Source organism: Drosophila kikkawai, chromosome 3L (assembly GCF_030179895.1).
Source record: "Drosophila kikkawai strain 14028-0561.14 chromosome 3L, DkikHiC1v2, whole genome shotgun sequence".
NCBI lineage: Eukaryota > Metazoa > Arthropoda > Insecta > Diptera > Drosophilidae > Drosophila > Drosophila kikkawai.
The window spans coordinates 1589291-1613604 of NC_091730.1; the positions used below are offsets into that span (position 1 = coordinate 1589291).

General features: G+C 41.4%; 2 protein-coding genes across 8 annotated transcripts in view; one reads left to right on the forward strand and one right to left on the reverse strand.

The window, feature by feature from the left end:
* MCU (mitochondrial calcium uniporter) overlaps positions 1–24314 on the reverse strand; it is a 49601-nt gene that overhangs the window by 10551 nt on the left and 14736 nt on the right. For 4 of the 7 annotated variants that reach the window (XM_070285114.1, XM_070285116.1, XM_070285115.1 and 1 more), the window contains 3 exons: positions 24014–24122; positions 23563–23862; positions 23403–23501 (listed from right to left, as the gene is read on the reverse strand). In XM_070285114.1, coding sequence (XP_070141215.1) covers positions 23403–23501; positions 23563–23862; positions 24014–24122 — 508 coding nt within the window. The remainder of the gene's footprint in view (positions 1–23402; positions 23502–23562; positions 23863–24013; positions 24123–24314) is intronic. The other 3 variants (XM_070285117.1, XM_070285119.1, XM_070285118.1) reach the window with 1 other exon arrangement.
* jv (javelin) lies at positions 948–23074 on the forward strand. Its single transcript, XM_017173194.2, has 6 exons — positions 948–1063; positions 14344–14873; positions 15028–15352; positions 17215–20806; positions 21110–21392; positions 21816–23074. Exons 1-6 carry the CDS (start codon positions 948–950, stop codon positions 22865–22867), a joined length of 5898 nt encoding a protein of 1965 aa, XP_017028683.1. The 3' UTR covers positions 22868–23074.

The following is a 24314-nucleotide window of genomic DNA, read 5'->3' on the forward strand; positions in this document are numbered from 1 at the left end:
TTGACTTGGCAAATTTCTCATATAAATTTAGATGTTTAATGAACTGAAGTCTGGCGAAAACTGAGCGAAGAAAGATACTGTAAACAATGGGAAATTGTTTTTTAAAGTGTTGACTGGCTTTCTCGATATTCAAATAAATCTTTTATCAAGTTTAACAACTTTTTGCAATGGCAAAACGTAGGCAAATAAATTTAAAAGTGTTTAAGCCCAAGGAGAACAGTGAAAAACAAAGGCAAATAAATTGGCATGTCTTCTGTTGAGGCTGGAGAATTTTATAATTGAGTTTTGCGACTTTGAAATACCCGGGATTTAATTTTCTAAAAATCTTAAAATAAATATAATGGAAAATATTAAGATCTTAGGATTTTATAACCGGTTTTCCGAACAAAAAAACACCAGATTTAAATTTCTAAAAATCCGACACTACTCTCAGGAGGTTCTGGACGATAAATTAATAGAAAACTTACGTTTTTTACATTAAGATTATACTTAACAATTTTATAGCTAACAAAAGAGTATTATAAACCTCATCTTAATTCTTCTCCTGGCCAAGTTCCCAATATAAATATGTACTTTTTCTATCCAAGACTAATTGGTATGAAAAAAGATTCCCCCAAAAGTTTCAAGAGCTAAGAAGGGCTCTCCCTAAAGAAAAAGGTCAGGAAAATCGTGATGAAACTTTTCGTTAACTGAGAAAATTAATTCCTGTGGATTTCTTTTTCTCATTTTGCAAACATAATTAGTGACAAGCACTGGGTTGGGGGGGGGGTTTGACCTTTTCTCTGCCTTCGACGTGTTTTAAATCGAATTGATTTGCAAACGTAATTGGCAAAGCACATAAAAATAGCAGATAAAAAAAATAAAAGTGGGGCATGTCGAACAGAAATGGAACACTTTACATTAATTGGTAAAATGGCAGCAAAGCCAAATTGAGGCCGCAAGTGGACATGGCGAAAAGAACGGCAATTAAAATAGGCAACGCCAATGGCATTGGCGCCTACATGAGACATGGAGAGGATGAAATACTGGACATAGATGATGGTATGGGCGTGGTTCAAAGGATGTGCCAGTAGCAGTCACTAGCAACCAACAGCTGTTGTTGTCGCCGCTCAAATTCCAATCTGCTGCCATCGAAGCGAAGTGCATAACACACAGAGGCTTTGCCAAAGCGAAAAGTATTTTCAATTAGTTGGCCACAACAGGAATTTTCTTTGTCAATCACAAGTTTGTTTAAATTGAAATCTCTGAACAAGTATTGGTTGGGAAATTAAATTACTTTTCAATGCTTGTTTACTTTTATTTTTCAAGAAGCCAGTAAATCTGCAAATACCCATAAATCTCTCTCTTACAATAAAAATGTAAAATTAAATATTACCCAAGAAAAAAAAACCTTTCATAAGCCAAAGAAAATGTTCTTTAAACCAATAAAAAAAAATCCCCACATTTTTTATGGTTACATTTCCCACTCAGAATGTGTCTGCATTTTACATTCTCATTTATCTTTCATGGCCAAAAATACAGTCATCATTTTGGTTAATAGAATTTGGGATGTAAATGTAAGAGTGGCTTTTGAGTAATGACCATATTTCAAACCTTAAAAAAAAAGGATGTTTGACAGATTTAAACAGGGTTGTTAATAGTTGTATAACCTTAACTCTTTTAAATCCCAATTTCCTAACTTTTTAAACCCAATGGGTAACTAGTTTTATTGATAGAAATTCCCAACTATTTTTTTGTGGCAACTATAAAAGTTGGTCTGCTATAAATTTGCACATTTTTAATTGAAAATGTATAAAAACTAACAGCAGCAGCTTTTGTAAAACCAAAACTCCTGTAAAATCCCCCTAAAATTCCCAGTTGATTTAAAGCGCAGAGAAATTTCTATGGAAAAACATTGCCTTTCCACCATACCAAGCCAAAAATTGAATGGTTTTTTCACTCCCTCATGGCCTCGTCTTTGTTTTGTTCCCTGCTGCCCATATTTTTGGGCCTATAATTCGAGGCTGCCTCCCTGGCGTATACGCAACGCAGGGGGTTTTTTCAGACAGTCGCTTAATTTGCATACAGAATGCGTGTTCCGAAGGGCGATAATGTATCGACGACGATAGGCTTTTGGCAACTCCCAGAGACAAGAGGCCAAAAATTGGGATGCCTATCGGAAGTGTGTACATAAAGATGTTAAAGATACATTCAGCGGATTCGTTGACATTTTTTTGTCATGGAATAAACAAATCGATTTATGCATATAGGGGGACTTTTCAGACATACAAAAAAACACAGAGAGAGACATAAACATGGACAGATGGGCGGTCGCAGAACTAGTGTCAAGATGTGGGGCGTGGCAAGGACTTAGCCGTTAACCAGGCTTCTTCTGGAGAACATTGCCAACATTTAGTCACGTTTCGGTGGAACTCTGAATTTTTATTGAAATGGCTATATAAGGGAATGTCTTTCTTTGTGAAGGATGCACTAAGCGGAAATAGGAAAATATTTTAAATTGAGAGAATAATTCTAGAATTTAATAAGTTTAAATTAATTAAAATGTAGTTAAGGGGTTAAATTGCTTAGAAAAAGTATAGAAAATTCTTAAGACTTAAAATAATAAAAGAATTTCAAGGAATTGTTAAATTTAAATTTAGTTCAAGGTTTCGATTCTTAAAAAAAATGTATGAAAAATTCTACAAATTCAAATTTCGCTTTTAAGTTCTTTAAAGCGAATTACCATTACTTCTCTCAATTTTAAAATAATTTTCTCTCAGTGCATGCGGTGACAGATTCGTGTTGGTGTCTTGTGCAAACGTGTACTAAATATGTGTGTATATGTGTGTATATGTGTGCATATGTGTGTGTGTGTGTATTGGTGTCAGCACTACGTGTAAGGCATACTTCTCGTGTATTTTTCTTGTCGGCCTTCCAAGTCCCATTTTTTTTTTGTTTTTTTCGGCTGTCAACTCACCTGTAAATACAAGAGAAAAGAGCGGAGAAAGATCGTTAGAAATGTTGTTAAGCCCCAATAAATTGCTGGGCAAAAGTGAGCAAATTGGATTGACTATCAATTCCAGAGAGAGGGGAATATATGTGTGTGTGTGCGAAATGGCATTGCATACTTCCGGGCCATAAAGTTCTATTTTTTATGGACGTTCGATGTTCATTAAAAAAGTTTCAAGCACATTTTGGCATGCAAAAACCCTAAGCAAAACCAAAACACAACAACAATAACAACAACAACCAGGACAATTGGCAGCTAGAACTTTCACAAAATTTAATTTGAAGGGAGAGCGACAGAGAAGGAGCAAGGATGGCAGCCAGGATATAGCCTCTAACAATTTACCAATTAGAATGTGGAAAAAGTTGGCTCTGTCGGGCCTGAAAAGTACAAAATAATTGCATTTCTTTCTGCCTGCCTGCGGTTTATGACAGCGATGAGGACTTGACTGGCTGTATAATAAATATTTCACACTAAATTGCACATTGTGAATAAAAAGTAACAAGCCCGCGGCAAAAGACGCTTAAATGAAGCGGAACGAGGGGCCACAAATTGCCGCAGCAAAGTGTGCAAATGATGGAGGGCGGAAAACTGTGTAAAAAAAGAAAATAAAGCAAGAGTTGAAGACAATTTCCGCCAAACGAGCAGGGACAAGGCAGCAGAAAATTCCACAGCCTACGTGTGCAAAAAGGCAAAAGGCGTAACGGTAACGAGCCTGTATCGCTTTACCCCCCAACCCCAAAACCAGAACCAGACCCAGCTCGTCCTTAGAACCTTGTCAATGTCTGACGGAGCGTATAAAAATTTGCAGCCTCGTTTCTCTTCCAGCTGCAGGGCTCCTGGCTGCTGCACATCATCTGTCCGATTATCTCGCCCAGATTCTGCATTGCACATGCAATTGATTAATGCCAGGCACAAATTGACAAGCGAACACAGAACACAGGCTCCTGTCTACTGCCAGGGAGGGCTAATGTAATCAGAATAGAGTAGTACCCGGGGGTCCTGACAGAGAGACAAGCTATCAGTGGCGGATTTACAAGGGATTTTGTTATGGTTAGACTCGGTATCTGATGGGATTATCCTATATAATCCTTTGTTTTAACAATTTTATAGAGAACTTTGCTTGCTTTATTGTCTTTCTTCATTTATTTTTCTGTTTTTAATTACTTGTTTTACTACTTGTTTTATATCACTAATTAGGGCATCTAAAAGTATGCTATGAGTTATGGCGAAAGTTTATTTTCTTGCTTCCTGAAAGTACACAAGTTACCAGGGAAGTGCATTCACCAAATGTATTGCATACTTTTAAGCAGCTTTCTAAGACGATTTTAAATCTACACCGTTGAATTACCTTATATCCCACCAAATAAAAAAAAAATACAAATTAAAACGAAGCTTACAATTGAAAAGGCTCTCTAAAATATTATCCCCTCTAATCCGCCCCTGTTTGGAATACATTTACGAGCATCCTTGTATCCTTCCATCACATAACTGACACACGAATAAGTATGCACATGCACAGCTCCCACATTTGCATATATTTTGGCTATACAGACACTCTGGTTTCTATTAGCCTCACTTGTTTGCCTTTTCCCCTGACTTTGAAAACAAATATTTACCACATTTCGAATAGCTTTCGAACAAAAAGTGCCTGTAATGGAACACTTTGTTAACAATTTGTGATTAAAAACTCCAGATCCTGTAATTATAAACTTGCTTTTGCTCTGCTTTTAATCCCCGCAATAAAGTTGTAATATTTTTTTTAGTGCCTTCAGACTTTGTCAAAGCCATCTGGTCCCGGGGAATTGTCTAACAAGATGTCAACTTGCCTTTTTTTTACCATCAGCCAGAGTCAGAGGATAATTCGGAATAAAGAATACACAACTTTTTCCATCCGTCCTGCATGAATATATGCACATGCTGCTGGTTTATGTGTCAAAACACCGTAAACAAGTTTGCAATTTTTCGCAACAGAAAGAAAATACGAGGCAAAAAATGGCTGGAAAAGGATGAACGAGCCAAAGAACAAAAACAAGACACTAAGTTGCTTTTCACAGAGTGTGAGGCTGCATCAGCAGCACAAAATGGGAAAATCTACAAATAGAAAGGCGGAAAGGCATATGTTTTATTTATTGTTTCGCTGCACTTGCTTCATTCTTTTGTTCGGCGTTTGCTTTGGACGCTTTATTGTACTTTATTTTAGCCAAAAACTTTGGCCAACTTTAAGTTAAAGACGCTGGAAAAATACACACACACAAGTTAAGAAAGTCAGACTTGGATCTTGAGATGAGAAACTCATAGAGACAGGCGGCAATTACATCTCTGGGGAAGAGGAGGGAGGGCTTCCACAAAACTTGTGACAAGCGTTCATTTAACAAGTGAGAAAACCCCTCCACCCCCCCAGAGAACTGAGAAATGGAGAAGTGGTGAGAGAGAAGTTTTTCCACCATTCGTTCTAATTTAAAAAAAGAAATTCTCATTTCCATTTCGTTGCATTTTCAATATGCACTTTGAAATATTTGCTCTGCTCTGCTTCACTTCGTTCAGCTTTGCTTTGCTTTGCTCTTATTAAAGAACGGCTTCAAAATGAATAAACTGAGAAAAATTGGAGTACAAAAAGGGGGAAATAATAATAATTTTAAAGAGTTAAAAAATAGAGAAGCTTAATAATAAATAATTGATTATTTATGCATGAGAAACATTAATTATAAATGGTTTTTGTGTAAATTTATATGAAAGAGATTCTATAAATTACCTCGAAACATAATTTAATAACCTGAGAATTTTATTTATATATTTTTCATAACAAAAAATACAATAGAGAAGTTTAATAATAAATAACATTAATTATTTATGTTTATCTTGAAATATAAATTATTCAGAAACGTGAATTATAAATGTTTTTTGTGTAAAGAAATTCTATAAATTAGCTGTAAACATAATTTAATAGCCTACAAATTTTATATATTTTTTTTCCTAACAAGAAATACAACTTTGGAACATTTTTATAACCCAATAAAATTTGTTTCTCGATTACATATTCATAAATATTAATTTAAAAAATTAATTAACCTTTGAAAATATATGAATTCTAGATGCTATTAATTTCTCTCGGTGGTGAAAATGTGGAAAATCAATGTCCAGGCAACAAATCAGAGTTGGAATGCCCCAACAAAAAGAGGGTCTGGGTTTTTCGGCCACTGTCAATCGTTGGCTCCTGCTCACGTTGCAAGTGCATTAGAAGGAGGCTTCCTATTCCTATTTTTCCATGCTACTTGCAACTGCAAATTGGCCCAAATGCATTGTTGCCTCTGCCTCTCTGTCTGTGTTTTTTCCGCTTTCGAAACACGCAGCCCCGTCGAGGAACACGTCTTCATATAAAGCATTCCGCTAGAGGATTTAATTTAGATAGTGAAGGGGGGGCCAACAAGGGTCCGGGCTCAAGTATGAAACGCTTCTAGTTCAAAGGATCAGCTGGGGTGCACAAATGTAATTCGTATCAATTTATGCAGGACGTGCTGCTGCCTCTGATGTTGCTTAAATTGGGAGAAACGTTCGCTTTTCTTTTTGGGGGGAAACTAAAAGTCAAACGGAATGAAGTCTGGGCTGGGATGTTGATGATGCTGGTTAAAAGCGAGCAGTACAATTTATTTTGGACTCGGCAACTAATTCCATTAGAAAAGGTAGAATGGTTTAGAGTTTAGAAATATTTATTATTTATTAAAATCTTATTATTATTTATATAAATTATTATTTATATAAATCTTTTATAAAGTTTTTGTATACAAAAGTAAGAATATAGAAAAGGTGGAATACAACTTGATTAATAATCTTTAATTTGGTATTTTTACTTAAGGAAAGTCTTCAAGATTTGAGGCAATTCTTCAAAGCCTAAAGTTTACTAAGTACAAAGCTGAAACAAGTATTTTATAGACTCAAGCTAAGAGTTGATAACTTCACAAGAAACCCCATAAACTCTACCATTATATAATAAATCCAATTAAATATCCTATTACCTCATCCACCCAAGCCCTTCACCTCGCAGAACTTTTCTCTTTAAAATAAAATCTAAAAAAAAAGCTTACCTAGTCACACTTGACTTATTTTATTACTCACACTCTTCCAAAGCCAAAAAAATCAGCTTTTATGCTGAATATATAACCATATATACCCATATCGCATAACCCCGGCATTGCATTTATAAATAAAAGTTCTTTTGTGGGAATAAAAATCTCCCAAAAGAGCAAAAATTATTTTATTGGTTACGCTCTGCCAGGCAGACGGAGAGCAGAAATCGGAAAAGGGTGACTGGAGTTTTGGCTTTTCGAGTCAAAACAAAAGGCGACAAAACAGGAAGCTGTCGGCCAGAAAACCCCAATCAAAAGCCCGAGCCATGCGTGCCTGGCAACCGATCCGGAATAAAAGGAAAAAATCGGGTGGGTGGAAAAAGTCTGCTGGGGACACACATGCGTTTAGCTAACAGCCACATGTCATAGCATTAAAAAGTCATTTTGAGCTGGCCAAAACCAGAGAAAGAGAAGGAGAAACCGGGTAGAAGAGAGAGAGAGAGAGAGAGAGAGAGGAGGAGACTGGGGCACTCTTTTTGGACACATTGGGGAGCCGTTTCTTCTGTTTCGGCCGTATGTCCGCGGCGTCATTTGCATCAATTTGACGGCTGCTCTGCGCTTCACTGCCTCAGTGCCTCATTTCCTCATTTCCACACTCATTTCTGGCACTCACTCTCACTCATTGCGGGCCCTAGTAAATAGCAACAGTACACGGAGAAAAACTATGAAGGCAATGTGGGTTTTAAGACCATCTTTAGAGGTTTAATGTTCTCTTAATATGTTTGCTTTCCTAATAAATAATTTATAAAACGAAGATAAACCCCCATATCTAATCTTTTTTCTATAAAAATAAACTTATTTGATGACAAATTTGTCATAATAGTTTTGTGACTGTGTTGCAAGCCCTCTCCCTATTTTATTTTGCCGCTTTTATGATGCGAGTACGTACGAGTGACTCGCTGGCATCCGCTCGAGTTACTTGATTACAACTGAGCAACGCATTTCCGCCGGCTTTTGTTGTTGCTCAGCGGCTAGCACCGAGTTTTTGCAGATTGGAAACACCGAAAAATTTAAACTAGGTGACGCTGTTGCTCAGCGATGACGAAACACCTGACAGCCAAAGTTCAACGAGTTGGAGAGTGGATCTCCGGCAGAGGAGGAGGAGGGTTCAGCACTCAGGGTTCACTCGAGTTCATTGCTGGGGCCCAAAAGCCAGAGAGCCGGACCCAAAAGCCCATCAGGCAAGCAGGCAGCCAGGCAGCCAGGCGACCCCTTGCCATTGGGAACTTTTTGTTTTGCATTATTCACGAGCATTGCCACATGGCAGCGGCGAGCATATACAGTGGGGCGAGAGATTGATGGGATGGGGGGAAACTTTTTCGGGAAAAATCTGGGGAAAATAGGTTCTTAAATAAGCAAACATAGGAGCCAATTTCTCTTTAAGTTCTGGTGCTAGAAAATAATTATAAACTTTTATAAGGTCGTTGAAAGTTAAATATTTAATTTCAATTTCATTTTCAGTTAATTTTAGTTTTTTTTTTTTTGTTGCTATCTTTAACAACAATATTTGCTTTATTTAGCAGTTCAAAATACATTTTGTTTGCCGCATTTAATAAAATATTTACTCTACTTTAAAAGCTAAAAAAACTAAGTTAACAAACCAACAAAAAAGCCATACACACTTTCAAAAAAACACCCTGGGGAAACTTGGGAGTTATGTAGTTCTGGCTGGCATGTTGTGTTTATGATTTAAGAATTTATTTGTTGGCCACTGTGTTTTATGAGCAAAAACTACCGCCCACTGTATTTGGGCCTTAATAGCTTGGCCCGCAGAGTTAAACAAAACAAAAAAGTAAAATATAACCAGTGGCAGACGGAGCTCATTTGTCATTCAGAGAGGGTGGCAGCAGCATCATCATCAGCTCAGGGGGTGGCGCTGAGTGGGTGAGTGAAAGGGTTCCCGCGACCTTTAACCTCTCGAAAGCCAAAGGTTCCTCGTGCGGATTACAAATTCGTATTTGATGGTGCGGTAATTGCAATTTTCAAGCCAATAATGACAGTTGTCGCCACTGCGGCTGCTGCTACTGGGTTTTCTCAGCTTAATTGAGCGCCAAACGACTTTTCACTTAGACTTGAAAATTTCATTAACATCAAGAGGCAGGGTGGGGCAAGGCGAGAGCCACAAAACTTTGAAACTCAACACCTGAAAATTGCCCCATTGTTGCTGCTGCTGCTGCAACAATAATAATAGGGGTGGGTTGCCACTGAAAAAGGTTAACGAAAAACACAACAACAACAACAACAACAACAACAACAACAACAACAACAACAACAACAACAACAACAAAAATATATATAATAACAAACAAATGAGTTGACGCTGGCAGCTCTGCCACTGCGCAGTCGCGCATGCGCTCTCTGAGATATTTTCCAGCTTTTCCAGCGCTTCAGTTGGTGGCGAGACATGAAGGCGGCAACACAAGGCGAATGAAAACCCGTTGAAAAAAAAGAGAAAAATCGCGCGCGTTTTTCCATCTAATTTTTTGTTTCGCTGTTTATTGCTTTTCGTCCATTTCATGGACAATAAACTCATTTTGCATTAACCACAAAAATCAACAAAGTGTGCAAAGGCGGTGGTGGTGGCGCCATTCCCAATAGAAAGCCTTCATTCAACTGGCTTAAAAAGTGGGTAAATGTGGCTAAAAAACGTGGCTAAAAGTGGCTACAAGCCATACAGATCCCAAGAAGATGAAGATGAGTGTTTGTTTTAAGCAAGTAATTTATTCGAACGACGCGCAGTGAGTGAGTCAATATTGTGGTTGCCTCCAGGAGAATCAATGCATTTGTACGCCGCCCCATTAATCTCAAGGCATTAATGATTTAAGGACAGGCATTCATTTGTCATTCGTTTCGGTAAGATATTGTCTGGGTCTGGGATATTAACCATTAATTGGGGTAAATCTGTTGGCTAAAAGGCTGGCAGATAAAATCAGCATTTATTTGTTTGCTTTTGGGGGGTAAACACACACAATCTGAAAGTGGTAGTGTCTTGGGGGGTTTTTGAATTTTCAAGAGAAGAAGAGTGATTGAGAAATTTAATATTTATTTAAGGCTCAAATGGGAAAAGGTTTAATTAACTTTTGATTGAAGGGAAGTTTGAGGTAAATGGGGGAATAAAAGGTTAGATAAAGTGGCTTATTTATCATTGCTCACTTTATAATTAAGTAATTTAATATATTTATATGAAATTTATAAATCAAATAACTACAAATACCTATTATAAATCATATTAAATAATTAGTTATTATTTATTGAAGTTACAGTCCACTAAAACAAACAAAAATTAATTCTTTATTCAAATAAATCCTAAAATACAATCTCTATAAACTTTGACATTCATCACAAGGCTTTTCAACACACTTTTGACCTCAGAAATGAAACACCAAAGTTGTAAACTTGGTTTTTAAGCCAAAATCCTTGTAGTTTCTGGCTTTCCGGTTTCCACTTTACATGATTGAGTGTCCTGCGACAAATGCGAAATGCGAAACTTATTTGTCCTCTCATCGACACAGAGCCGCTGGCCAAGTTGTCTCTTAATTTATGTCCCCCCGAAAGACAAGTTCGCGTGCAAAGCCAGCAAAATGAAATGCAATTTGCGGGCAACCGCTGGCTGCAGGCAGCGGAAAATTGATTTAGCATTTATTTCCCTCTCAAACCTTCACTGCTGCTGCTGACCTTATATTGCGGCAATTTTCGGAAAATGTCATTTGAAATGTCGCATCATTTTGCCAAGAGTTTGCGACAGGTTTTACTTTGGGCAACCCTCTCTCTCAGTTGTTGAAGTCTTTAACAATACGCTCTGATTATTCTTTTATTTATTTTCAATTCTATATTTTCACAATACCACCGACGTGTTTTCTATTGTCTGCAACGCGTGAGAATGCCAATTGCGAATGATTTTATGTATTTATTTTTATTTGGTCGACTTTATGCTCCGGTGGCTGTATCTGTATCTCCCAGCTGTATTTTTGTATCTGTATCTGGTTTTCATGTAAATCCGCATTTGGCGGTTTGCCGGCTTGCTTATTTTTTCACCCAATAGATATCTGTGTTAATTAATTTGGCGCTGTCATGCGAGTTTTGCCATTTTCATTTCCATTTTGGCACGAACATGTTTTCATTTATTTTTATTTTTTTTTTAGGCTTAATTTAATTAGCTGCTGGAGGCAACAACTTCTTTTGTTCGATATGTATTTGCCTATTAATGCAATATGCAATATGATCATATTTCTTGTGCTTGGCATTTTAATTAGTCTTTTCCCCTCATTATTTCTTTAAAGCCTCGCTGCGTGTAGGTTTTTTGGTCTGAAAATCGCTCACTAATCGCACGCAAATCGTTGCAAAAAAGTGAGAAATTTAATGCGGCGCGTGTCACAATAAAATCAAGTTGATAACAAAACAAAAGGCTAACACGTGACTTGAAAACCAAAACCAAATTTGTAATTTTAATGATTTTTTCAAGAGAAAGAATGTTTATGCCAACAACAGCGGCTGTCAGTCATAAAATGGCATTAAAAGCAATTAGCAACTCGCTTTATATTCCTCGCCGAAAGCGAAATGAACATATTGCCGGCAATAATTAAAATCCAAAGCTCTTTGGGAGGCACAAGCAGTTAGAAGGAAATGAAAGCGGAAAAACGGCTCTCACTGAGTCTAAGAAAAAAAAAAGGAAAATAATAATAAAACACAGCAGTGCTTGCTTTATAAAGTGTACTTGTGAAAACAAGAAGTGCTTTTCAAAAAATAAAGCAAAAATACTTTGTAAAATATAAATAGCAGGCTAGGTTATAAAGATGTTTGAGAAGAAAGCCACTATATCCCCTTCAGTAACTTATAGCTGACCTAGGTCAGCATTCAACACGATAAAGACTGCTGAGAACTAAGTTAAAATGGGGGAACAGCTTGGTTATCACCACTTTGCAGCTAGAAATAGTTGGGAATTCTAGTGCTGTAAGAGCTAGGGATGTAAATCGAGGAGAAAGTTTCGATATTTTCTATCGACAAACTTATCGTGCTCAATATTATGTAGAAAGTATTGTAAATTTATATATATCAAATTTTTAAGTATCGAAAAATAAAGGTTTTAACTTTAAAAATAAAGAAAAAGTAATTAAATTATGTCTTTATCGATAAAATATAGATTTATTTCCAAGTCATTAAATAAAATTAATACAGTAACCAAACACATTTTCTATCTTCCCCATTAATTGTTCAAATGCCACACTACTTGAGAATAAACTTGTTAACTAAGTTTGAATTTTCTTTTTTATTTTTAATTTAAAATGTAATACAATTACTTGTTTTCGAGTCTTCACTGTACTACAATTAGTGAGATATTATCGCTGCTAGCGAAACACGCAAGGTAACAATTCGGAGAAGGCATTCCACACAGTGTTGACATCCGTCTAATTAACTTTTAAGTGAAATACAAAGGAGAGCGCTACAAAATGGCAGCAAAAGAACATTCCCTTTAACCTTTGTGTGGCCCCCCCGGGAGTGTGTACTGAGTGTACTTTGTGTGTGTGTGTGTATGAACCCCCCAATGTATGCTAGCCAAAAAAGTAATGGTGCCAGCAATAGAGCAGTGAAAATGAGGCCAGGCCACCAATGCTAAGCAGTTGGCAGGAGAGAACACACACACACAACACCGTCGACGTCGTAGTCGCTCAGCACTTTCTGGCTCTTTATTTTTTATTATTTTTATGTGAGCTGTTCGGTCCATAAACTTGGGTGCTTCTAAAAACAAGGACAAGCGGCAGGAGAGCCCAGACGAGCAGGCTCAAATGCAGTCGCCAGAATGGCGCGCCGGATCCTCTAGAGGAGAGGGAGGCTGGAAAACAGAGACTGGGAGACTGGAGACCGGACGGTTGGAATCCCCGCCGCACAGTTAAACATTAGTTGGCAACATTTGCAATTGTAATGACTCGCATCTAAAATGCAACCATCCGGTAAAATGGTGCCGGTAAAATGGTGCCTCCCACCACCCACCTTTCCCTTTTCCGAAAAACACCTGCAATTAACACGGCAGAGCCATAGCATAGCAAAGGGGGCGGGGTCAGTGGGCAAAATGTATGCACCTGAACTTTGGGGTATTAGAAAGTATTTTGTTTGAATGCAAATTGTGCAGAGATTAGGCAGAAAAGTTTTCCAGCAAGCTGGCAATTTCTAAAGCCTGCCATTATGCTTTCTTTATGGCATTTCATAAGTTTTTAAAATATGAAAATTGTTATTGAGTTTCTACTTAAACTTTTAATATATTTTATAGAAAACTATAAACAATATAAGAAAGCTTTTTCTAGCTCAAAAGTGTGCTTAATAATTAACAACTTTTTAATGTAATGAAAGGAAAAAGTAAAGCTAAGAAATCCCCCTGAAACCAAGTCAAAGACCCTAATGAAATGCATTGCCAATAACTCAAAACTACTCACAATTCCCCTCGGCCAGACCAAAAGTTCTGCAGCTATTTTCGCAATCAATCTGCCAATCGATGGCAGACGTTTTCCATTTACAAATAGCAAATAGCTTTTCCCAGCTTTTCTGGCTTTTCCGGTGCAGCTTAGCACCCACGAAAACCCCAAAGTCACAGCTGCTGCCGCGGATCTCACGCTTCATTTGGCAGCTCAGGTGAAGGAAGGAAAGCAGGAAAAAAGGGAAAATTCTGCGCTAGCTAAGCAATTTTCCCCCAATCAGTCAAAGGGAGAGCAAACTGGTAAGCAAATGCCATATTCCTTTTGGCTTAAACGCTTCTTTCAGTTCTTTTCTGTTCTTTGCTGGCCCCTAAAAATGTTGTTGTGGCGTCTGGGTGCCCCCGAATGAATGATGGCATTGGCAGTGGTCCTTGGTGAAGGAGAACTAATGTTTACGACCCTCGAAACACCATTGGAGGAGCTTAATTCAACTGGCGGACAGGTGGCAATGGCTCATAAAATCGAGGTCATTCCTTATGTGTTTTCAGCTACACTTGAACTGTATTTTGAGTAGTTGAAGAAGAAGTTCAAAGGAGTAATTTCTCACAAAACCATATCCCAAATTCAATAGCTATAAATTAAGGGAAAATAAACTGAGACAAGAGAGCTTTTTAAAGTGTATTTCAGGCCATCAAGTGCTTAATTTATTGTCTTATTTCTTTGGCTATAAGTTTTTTAGTCAATTAAAACAGTTCTTTAAGGGGAAGCAATAAATCCCCTAATAAAAACCCAATTTCTAATTTATAAATCCCTCAATTTCCAGAGGCAAAGACACCTACAGCTACCAGCACAACTACGTGGATCGAGTGCGTCTGGAGGACACCACCATTACCCCCAGCAGCACCGGTGGCCAGCACCATCACCAGCAGACCACTCACGATCCGCGGTGTCCACAGCTTCGAGCCGCTGGCTGGCGACATACCCACAAATCCATATCGCATCTCGACTTGGCCACCAGCTGCCATGAAGCAGCCGGTTCTGGCTTAGGTCGTCACTCGCAGCAGCAGCAGCAGCTCCTAAATCACCATCACCAGCAGGGCCATCTCCTGCACCATCACTCCCACTCCCATTCCCATTCTCACTCCCACTCACATCCCCACGCTCAGCCCCATTGGACGCAGTGTCGCGTGGGCGTAACCGGAAGTGGCAACTGCACCGGAAACGGCCAGCTGAGAAACGCTCGATCGCTGGACTACACGCAACTGGAAAGGGATGAGAATGCCTTGGACATAGCCGAGTTCTATTGGCGATTCGATGCGGAAGCACCGCTAGACCAAGTCGAGAGCTACGCGGGTGAGTTGAGGCCTTCAGCGAAGGCAATTTGATCAGAAACTACTCAACCAAGTCGAGTTAATAGATTGTTATTAAAAGAGTATTGATTTCTGACATATTAATAAGATGTCTTGTTAATTATGATATCTTTATTGATTTTTTCTGATTTTTATAGCTCTTCCTATCAAGGACTCTGCAACGAATCCAGAAAAGCCTGGAGAAGCCAACACACCCAACTCTAATACACTCTCCACCTCCAATAAGTTGACAACAAATGGTGGCTTGTCACACAGTGGAGTAGCCAGCGCTGCAGCCACCTTGCTCGACATTTTGGGCAGCGGCGAGTCGTGCAGCTTGCGAAGATCGCGCAGCTTGGCCGTAATCCGTGAGGAGACATTTAGCGACCTGCAAATCGGCTCCGCAAACAGCAGTCGTCGTCGATCGCAGCTAATACCGCGTGCCCGGCTTGTTAGTCGTGGATTTTTCCGCGAATCGCCAAGGTAAGTGAGTCACTAGCACTAAGCTTTACTACTATTTTTGGAATTAAAAATATTTAAAATACGGTTTTGAAAAATCTTTTAAAATATCTTAAGCTCAGGAGAATTTAAATAACTATTAATTATGGCTTTAAAAATCGTTTAAACAAAATTAAAACCTTTTCAAACAATGACTTTGCTCTCTAGTGCTTTCAACACGCATACGCCGCGTAATCCCAGCGCGGTTTTAGCTGGCCGAGTCAGTCGTTGAGCGAAGCTCGCCGCAAACTCAACAGGTCTCTCGGAGCACAGGCACAATTTACGCTTTTTAAACAATTTGAATTCGTGAGCCGGCGGCCAAATTGTTGCGGTTGGTTTGTTGTCGCTGTTACCATTTTCCGTTTGTGCTGCCGTTGGTGGTTTCATTGGTTTTGAGTGGCTTTCATTGGCCTGTGCGTCTGACGTCTGCCAGGTCAGGGTCATGGCACGAGGTCATTGTTGCATTAAACCACCACTGACTACAGTTGAAGAGAAAAAAAAGGCAACGGGGAATATATTGTGGTTTAATTTTCAAAGTGCTAATACTTTTCCAATGCGGTTTGTCGATTAAACCTAAGCCTGATTTGTGACAACTGCCAAGTCCAAACAAACGAACATCAAATCGGTTTACACAAGTTTTTTGTGCAGTTAAAAGTTTAGTTGGAGTTTTTTGTTTTCTCATTTAGTAGTTGCTTCACTTGTTTAATTAAAATCGCAAAAGTTTGTTTTGTGTCAATTGTTTACACAACATAACCGAGTAGCTAGAGCTGCATATGAGTCCTGCGGCTAAAAGCTTTTAGCTTCTCTCTACTCCTGCACATCCTGACAATGACAGCTGCCAGGGCACTTGAAATCGCATCCTTCCGGCGGCCCCCCTGGCATTCAGTCTCGGGGTTTTTATTTAATTTGCCGCAAATCGTCGCCATCAACTCAACTCGACTAGAGGCGACGAGTGCAATGTGCAACTGAAAGCGATCCGGAGTCCAAAGGGGGAAAATGTCAGCCAGCTTGGCTTTAATGCGAACTAATGGAGGCTTAACATCCGAGCTGTTAAGAGGTTTTTATTTCTATTCAGAGCGAATGTCAGGCAGTCGAGCAATGAAATCAATACAGATTTATTTATTTATTAAAGAAATCAATAGAGATAATAATAGAAATAACATAAAATAACAAGGGAAATAAAGCCAGCAGGAATTTATGTTCATCTCTAATAAATTTGGAAAAAGCTTAATGGATATTAATATAATATATAAATCACCAGACTCACATTAAATTCGTGTTAGAAACATGATAAATGGCTGTAAATTAGTGACCATATTAATAATTGTAAAAGCCTTTTCATATATCACACAAGCTTTTAATTTATAGCAAAGAATTAGTCTGGCAGTTGTTTATGAATAGAATGATTTATGTTGAGTTTTTCAAGTTTTCTAAATGTTAAATGCAACATCCTGTTATGCGTACATCTTCATCACCTATTTCAAACATTTAATTTCACTTTTTGCCTTCACAATTCTAACCATCACCTGTCCCAGTTTGTACTCTTCCCCTTTTGAATGACAAACAAGAACTCGGCTATGACTGGCCTGACATTCTCTGTTTGGTTTTTGTTTGTTTATGTGATTTCTTCAAATGATTGATTGATTGATTGAGACAACTCTCACATGACACTGAAAACGAGGTCGGCCTAGAGGGAGTCAGGGAGATGAGATGAACTTAGCAATCATCTATCTATGTAGTAATTGTAATTGTAATTGTAATCGTAATTGTAACTTTATGCTTATAACAATGGCCCCATTAGCGAGCCCATCCTGCCGTTTCTGATTTTATTTTTTTCCCACTCTCAGATTGAACGGCAAAGCGAATCCAAATCCAACGACCTTGCTAACCGGTGATCAGCCAGCCGATCAGCAGACGGCAACAGAAGACGCCCAGAGCCAGAGAAGCCACTCAAACACCTGCGATTCGCATCAGCAGCAGCAGCAGCAACTCCAACTCCAGCAGCAGCAACGCCCATCGCGTGACTTTGATGTCTACTACGATAATCTGAAACGCTTGGACGCTTTGGCTTTGGGTCTGGCAGAGCCATTGCATCCGTGGCACAACGACAAGAGCGACTTGGAGAGTCTCAATTCGGACTATTTCAAGAACTCGCTGCACCAGAATCATCTCGACCAGCAGCAGCAGCCTTCCTCGCTGGAATTGGAGGCTTTGGAACAGGTGGCCGTTACCCTGCTCAAGGAGCGTCCCAGGATCTATCAGTCAAGGAGACAGCAGCAGCAGCATCACAGGAGTTTGCATCATCTACAGCGGCACCTGGACACTGGCGGTGAATCCTGTCCCGAGCACAGTCAGAGCAGCATCTTCCCGGAGACCACCACAAGTAACTCTGACGATCAAACGGACAGTCCCTCGCTCTCGGAGCAGGAGTACGACTTGACCCACATTGAGGAGATTTACCAGCAGGGGGATCAGGGAGAGGAAAGCTACGAGCTGATTAGCCTGACCACCACGGCCAGGACAAGACTCGAGAGCAGTGAAGCTGAGCAGGAGGAGGAAGAGGAGGAGGACCAGGACTCTGAAGTTACGCCCACAGAGGCACCCACTGCCAGCGACAGTGACAGCACTTTAAGGCAGCAGCAGCAGCCGCGCACAGATCAGGTGGATCGTCTGATAGCCTACGACTCGGTTTACCTCTCCTCCGAGGACAGCTCCGACTGCACTTTGATAGGGGAAAGCTGCGAGTCCTTCGAGCAGCGAACCTTTACCAGTTGCGGCGAGAGTGGCGAGTTGGAAACCCGCAGTTTGCTGCACATTTCCATTGAGGATACAGTCTACGAGCCCCAGGCCAAGCAGCACAAGAAGGAGACTCCTCCAGGGCTGACCACCAGCACCATATCGAAGGTAGAAGCGCAGATCTTTACTCAGGTTCTCAAGGTAGAACACACGCCCAAGCCCAAGATTTTAGCGGTTGTGGAGAAGCGCAAGCTCAAGCAGGAAGAAGCCAAGCCACAGCCACCGGAACTGAAGCGTCAGGCCACAGACTCCTTTATAGTCACCAACTCCAATAGCAAATCCAATCTCACAGAGAACCAGTATCACAGTCTGCCGGATGTCAACATTGGCGTGAGCTTGAAGGTCTGCGAAAATATAGACAAGGAGCTGAGGTCATCCTACAACCAGCAGAGGCAGCAGCAGCGCAAGGAGGCCAAGCAGCAGCAGCAGGTGGTGACCCGCGCCGAGACCTACGATTCCATAAGACGCTTTGGCCGGGCCCACCAGAAGGCCAGGCAAAGGGAGTTCCAAGAGCGCGAAAGAGAACGCGAAAGAGAAGCAACGGCGGCAGCAGCAGCTCAGCAGGAAAAGGATAAGGAAAAGCCAAAGATACACAAGGATTTCCTTAAACCGGAGTTAATCAAGGAAAGGGAACAAAAATCACAAGAAAAACAGGTTGAGGAAGAAGAGTTACCTCTGCCGCCACCCCCGCCACCTTTGACAGAGGATATCCTGCTCGGCGAGGAGCTCTCAAATACTCCACAGGTGTCGCCGGAAATCCAGGAAGAGGAGGAGGACAACCTCTCGGTATCCATTTCACAGCCAGAACAACCCAAAGAAGCGCCCTCCATTGAGGTGGCCAATTTCAGCAAGCTAATCGAGCGTCGTGCCCAGGAAATCCGTGAGCGACAGGAACAAGCGAAGCCTTCTCCCTCCTTCCACATTATTGTCACCGACGCCCAGAACAATATCATCCAAAAGGAGGCCATCGCTGAACAGAGCAAGCAGCAAACCAAGCGGGGAATTAATCCCACGCCCAAAGCAATCTCAAACTCAAATTCAAACTCAAGTGGTAATCCCAGCCAGCGCTCCCTGCGACGCTCGCTGAGCTCCTCGAGTGGCAGCAAGCCCTTGGTGCACCGCATCCTCAGCAGCGGTGCTCCGATTTACAAGGCACGGCCTGTCAAGGTCGTTGGAGATTCCTCCTCCTCCTCGAGCTTTACCCGAGGCAAAATGTCACGACCTCAGATAATGCACGTTGTGGATGGCCGAGGAGGCACTCAAGGAGTATCTGCTGCTGCTGGTGGCACCCTGCGACGAAGGAGCAGTGCCCGAAGCCTGGCCAGCACAATTAGTTCTGGGAGCGGAGCCCCGGCTAATGAATATATGCAGAAAGTGGATGCAGTCCGTTGCTATTGGAACAAACTGGCGGGCAATGAACCAACGGAAATTGCAAAAACCGAGGAGGAGAAGCCAATGGAGACCCAGCCAGGCGTTCACTTCCAGTTGGGTGGAGAGACCAAGGCTTACAGCCAAGATAAATCCCCGGTAAACAGTGATTTCTGTAGCATGATGCCGCCACCCTCCATTGAGATTGTGGAACTGGGCGAGGGCTCTCAAAAGGCCACCATTGTGAAGGCTGCCATCGAACAGGATGAGGACCAGGACGAGGATCAGGATCAGTTTGATCACATCCGTTACAAGGTGCTCAAGTCGCAGCAACTGATACGAAGCAACATCCTGGCCACGCGGAACAAGAAGGAGGCGCAGTTCGATGGCCTCATTCAGTACCTGCAGGAGTACAGCTTCCAGGAGCTGCTGAGCAACAATAATGTGGTCATTGTAGAGCCTGTGAGAACCAAGATCGAGCGTCCCCTGCAGGTGGGTATCAACCCGGTCACCACAACCACTGTGCCGCCACCAAAGCCGCCAAGAGCCGTCAATGCCTCGGGTGGTGGTTCCCAGCCTAGAAAACCCCGACAGCGACAAATCGGAGGAGGAGCTGCTGCCAAGAGGCACTTTTTCTACCAACCCGTCCGAGTCAACAGAGAACTCTACGAGGATGAGCTCCCCGATCCCGATACAGTTCGCAATGTGAGACGCTTTTTCGAACAAAATGTCCTGCCCACTCCCGGTCAGGGTTTGCTGGTCCAATCACAGCAGAAATTCGGTGGCTCTGCCTGCCAGCTGAGTCCCAAAACCCGGCGGGCTCGCGGCTACCGATACCTCACCATCGACACCAGCTACGGCGGCAGCCAGGAGCAGCCCAAGGGCATGGAACTGCTGGAAGAACACAAGGCCAAACACTGGGACAATGCCAGTCTATCGAGTGGCATTTCCAGCGGGGATTTGAGCTCACCCTGCGGCGAGTATCAGCAGCAGCACCACCACCAGGAGACTCCCGTGATGGCCTGCAAGGATGTCCATGTCCAGGATGTGGTTAGGCGACACAATAGCAATGCGGCCAATGCCAAGGCTCGGGCCAAGTTCGCCAATCGACGCACCTGGTGCCCAGGCGGAGCCAATGAGTCCCTGTATCGGCAGATTTATGAAAATAATTTGGGACAAGGCGAGCAGCAGGACGAGGAGGATGAGGAGCAGGAGGAGCAGCAGTATGAGGACGATGTGGAGCAGGATATGTGCGAGAACTATTACGTCAGCAATGTGAGTACAACACGGGGAGAAAATGTGAGGTTCTTTTAGGGGAAAAAAGAGAGAATTTCTGGAAAGGTTCAAGGAAGTTCTTAAATTCCTTCAAAATAAGTAAGAATAGTTTTTTCATTGAATGCAATATTTTTAATTTATAAAATTCCTAAAATTCTCTAGTTAATTTATAAATATTTTCCCTTAGTGCATAGCCTTTTTCGGGTGCGGTCCTTTTGCGTGTGGCTTTATGGACCATTAGCCCTTGATGAAAGACCCGCCGACTAATCTTTTTCTTTCTCTTTATCGTTTGCCTCGCGTCAGGACGTGCTGGCCAAGATAAGGGAGTGCGGCTCAACTGTCACCTACTATGGAGGTCGGGTCCTGGAAAAGACCACAACCAGCCAGGCGGTGCCACCGCCCACAATGAGTGGGAGTTCCAGTCAGTCGCAGCAAAATGGATTGGCAAATGGAACCCGCTCCCGAGTCCGTCAAATCGAGGCCTGCAATGTGTGCCTGCCGAGCGAGAGATGCGAGCATCGATTGCAAAGCAAACAGCAGACTGCGGCGGACGAACAGCAGCAGCAGCAGCAGGACTCGTATCAAGGTGGGTAAAGAGAAGGTCCAGGACATAACCATTAAGGGGGTTTCACTGGGAGAAAAATTAGCATGAAAACATGACATTTACTAGGAGAATTTTATAGGAAAGGGAGTGTACTTTGGTTATTGAATTTTAAAATATTTATTTAAGGCTTTACAAAGGAATCTTTTTAGGGTTTTAAATGAATAATAAAACCTAGACTTCAGGGAAATATTTTTAGATAAGAAACTCAACATTTAAATATTTAAAAAACAGGACATAAAAGACCTTCAACTCTTGTCAGGATTATTTTATCTTCCTTTAAGGTTTATATATAATTTTTATATAAATTTATCATGACTTTATCTGGGCAGGAAAATTCCCCAAAAACTATAAAAAATATACTAAAATATTACAACTTTTTTCCCGTTTCGCCCCGTGCATCTCCAGGCATCAAATTCAAGTTGGTCAAGTCCAACAGCTGCAGCAGCCGCCTGGAGTTGGCCGGCACTGGCGTAGGCGAAGGCGGAGGAGAACTCGGCGCCGATAGCGAAGTCGTGCGCAAAATGGTTCATCACTTCGAGGCGAATCAGATGGATGTCTGCGATGACCAGCTGACCATCAACAGCCAAAGCCAGATAGCGCCGGAAAGGAGATACCCCAAGGAGGAGGAGGAGGAGCAGAAAATCCCCTTGGTAGTGCGTCGCCAAGTGACAGTAAATAATCACATCAATGTGTTTGGGGACATGCCCCGGGATGATCTCGAGAAGGCTGAAAACTTTAATGGCCAGCCGGAGAATGGTTATGGCCGACACAAGGCGGAAGAGCAGGATGAGGAGGAGGTGGAGCAGGAGGAGGAGCTCTACCAAAGCCAGGCCATGAACATACGGCTCGAGAATCCGCCCCCAGCTGTTGCCAGCAGCAAAGTTTGTCGCAATAAAAACGTGGACTTGGCCTACACGCTGGTTAAGGCCGCCACAACCACACCCGGCGCCACCAGCACACATCATCCAACAAATCCTCCCAAGGGCAAGACCATCGAAGTTCCGCCAAAGAAAATTGAAAGGAAGTTTGGAGGAGGTGGTGGTTTTGAATCAAAGGAGAATGGTTTGGAGATTTCTGCCGTGACAAAGGCCGTCAAACCGACGAAGGTCGTTGCGCCAAATGACAGGCCACAAATCATAGTGCCCGTGGAGATACACCCGCAGGTGAACAGTCAGGCTTTGATGGCCTCTCCATCTCCTGTTTCTGTACCCAATCCCCCCGAGCGCCGGCTGAGCAATGCCAGCAGCAGCAACAACTCGGTGGTGGACAAGACCGTGGTTCGTCACTATGTGGCCAACGATAAGAGCATCTATGAGAGGCGCAAATATGATGAGATCGAATTCGAGGAGTTTGAGGTTTACGATCCCAGCAAGGAGCCGCCACCGCCGGTAGAAGAAGCCCCCGAAAAGGTGGCCACCGATGGGGAGCTGTACGACAGCCTGGATGACAAGATGTGAAGCGGAAACAAAAATGCTCAATTGGAAACTTCTTGGGGTTTGGTTACCTTAGTTAGTAGCCTAATTTAGCTAGCTTTACAGGTAAAGCCAAAAGATTATGCAATAACTTTTATCCAAAGTATGATTTATTATTATTTAAATATATAGACATTTGTTCACCTGTACATTATAAATTTATGCCAATAAATAAATGAGCAATTTATTTAACAGCTGTCGTCCCCCATTATTCATTATGCAAAAAGCTAAACTATATATTACTTTGCCGGGGATTTGCAATAAATTGGAATGGTTTGTTGTCAAATAGGTGACACCGCAATGCCCACTAATTGCACCCACTAATCTTTAATTAATCGATTATTTATAGACAAAGCAAATAGTTGATGAAGGCGGGAGTAGAAAATTGAAAATGGTCTGGTAATTAGGTGATTAGAAAGGGGAGGTGTTTCATTTTGATTGAAATGTGTAAGAGCTTTGCCTGAGTTTGAGGGTAATTTAGCAGTTGGTAAAGGTAATTAAAAAAGTTAATAATTCCTACCTTGCGAATTTTTCATTTTAGTTTTCTTCCTATGACATCGCAACCTTTTCTTTTTCCTTCTTCTATTAACTAAGCCTTTCTTGAATGGCTGCAGTTTTCCTTTTATGAAAAAGGAAAAAGATTAACACCTTAACTTTCCCAAGACACGCAAAAAACTCACTTTCCCTAGATTTTTCAAGGCGCCTCCTTCTGTACCTTCGACGATGATAAAATTTCATTTTTAATATTCTTGCCAAATTCTCCATCATTTCCTTATATATTCCTATCCAATGTTCAGCTTTTTTCGACACTAAAAATTGTTGTTTTCCTGGCTCCGCTTTGGTTAAAGTTTTTAGTGCCTTTTCAGCCAACTCTTTAAGCCTTTGCATTAATGAAAAAAACTGATTGAAATCTTGAGAATTCCCATCTTTCTGGCACTTAACCCGATATTGATTGGCCTTCTTCTGACTTGAACTGTGATCTGCGATGAGAATGATGATTGATATGCTTAAAATTACCCCCAAAAAGCTCCCCCGGGAGCATGCTTCAACCTTCAATCAGTTTTTCGATTTAAAAGAAAATATTTACAAAATATTTCAAAGGTAAATATGGTCCACCCCTTGGAAACTCACCTCCAGAATTCAGTTGGTTTTTATGCTTGTCCGACTTTTTGCCATCTTCGTCGTCCGCCGTGGAAGCGAAGCTTCTGTGCTGCTGGAGCTCATGACCTGGTCGTAGGTGCTGCGGGAAAAGGGAAAAAGAGGAGAATATTTGCAAATTAACATTAATGACTCCATTTCGCATTATTGATAGTGGCTTAAATTGGCCATAGATCTTTCAACTGGCAGAAAATAGCTCAGGGCTGGGTATAAACGTGTGCATATGTGTGTGTGGGGGAAAATTATAGGCCTTTAGGATGACGATAACATCTCG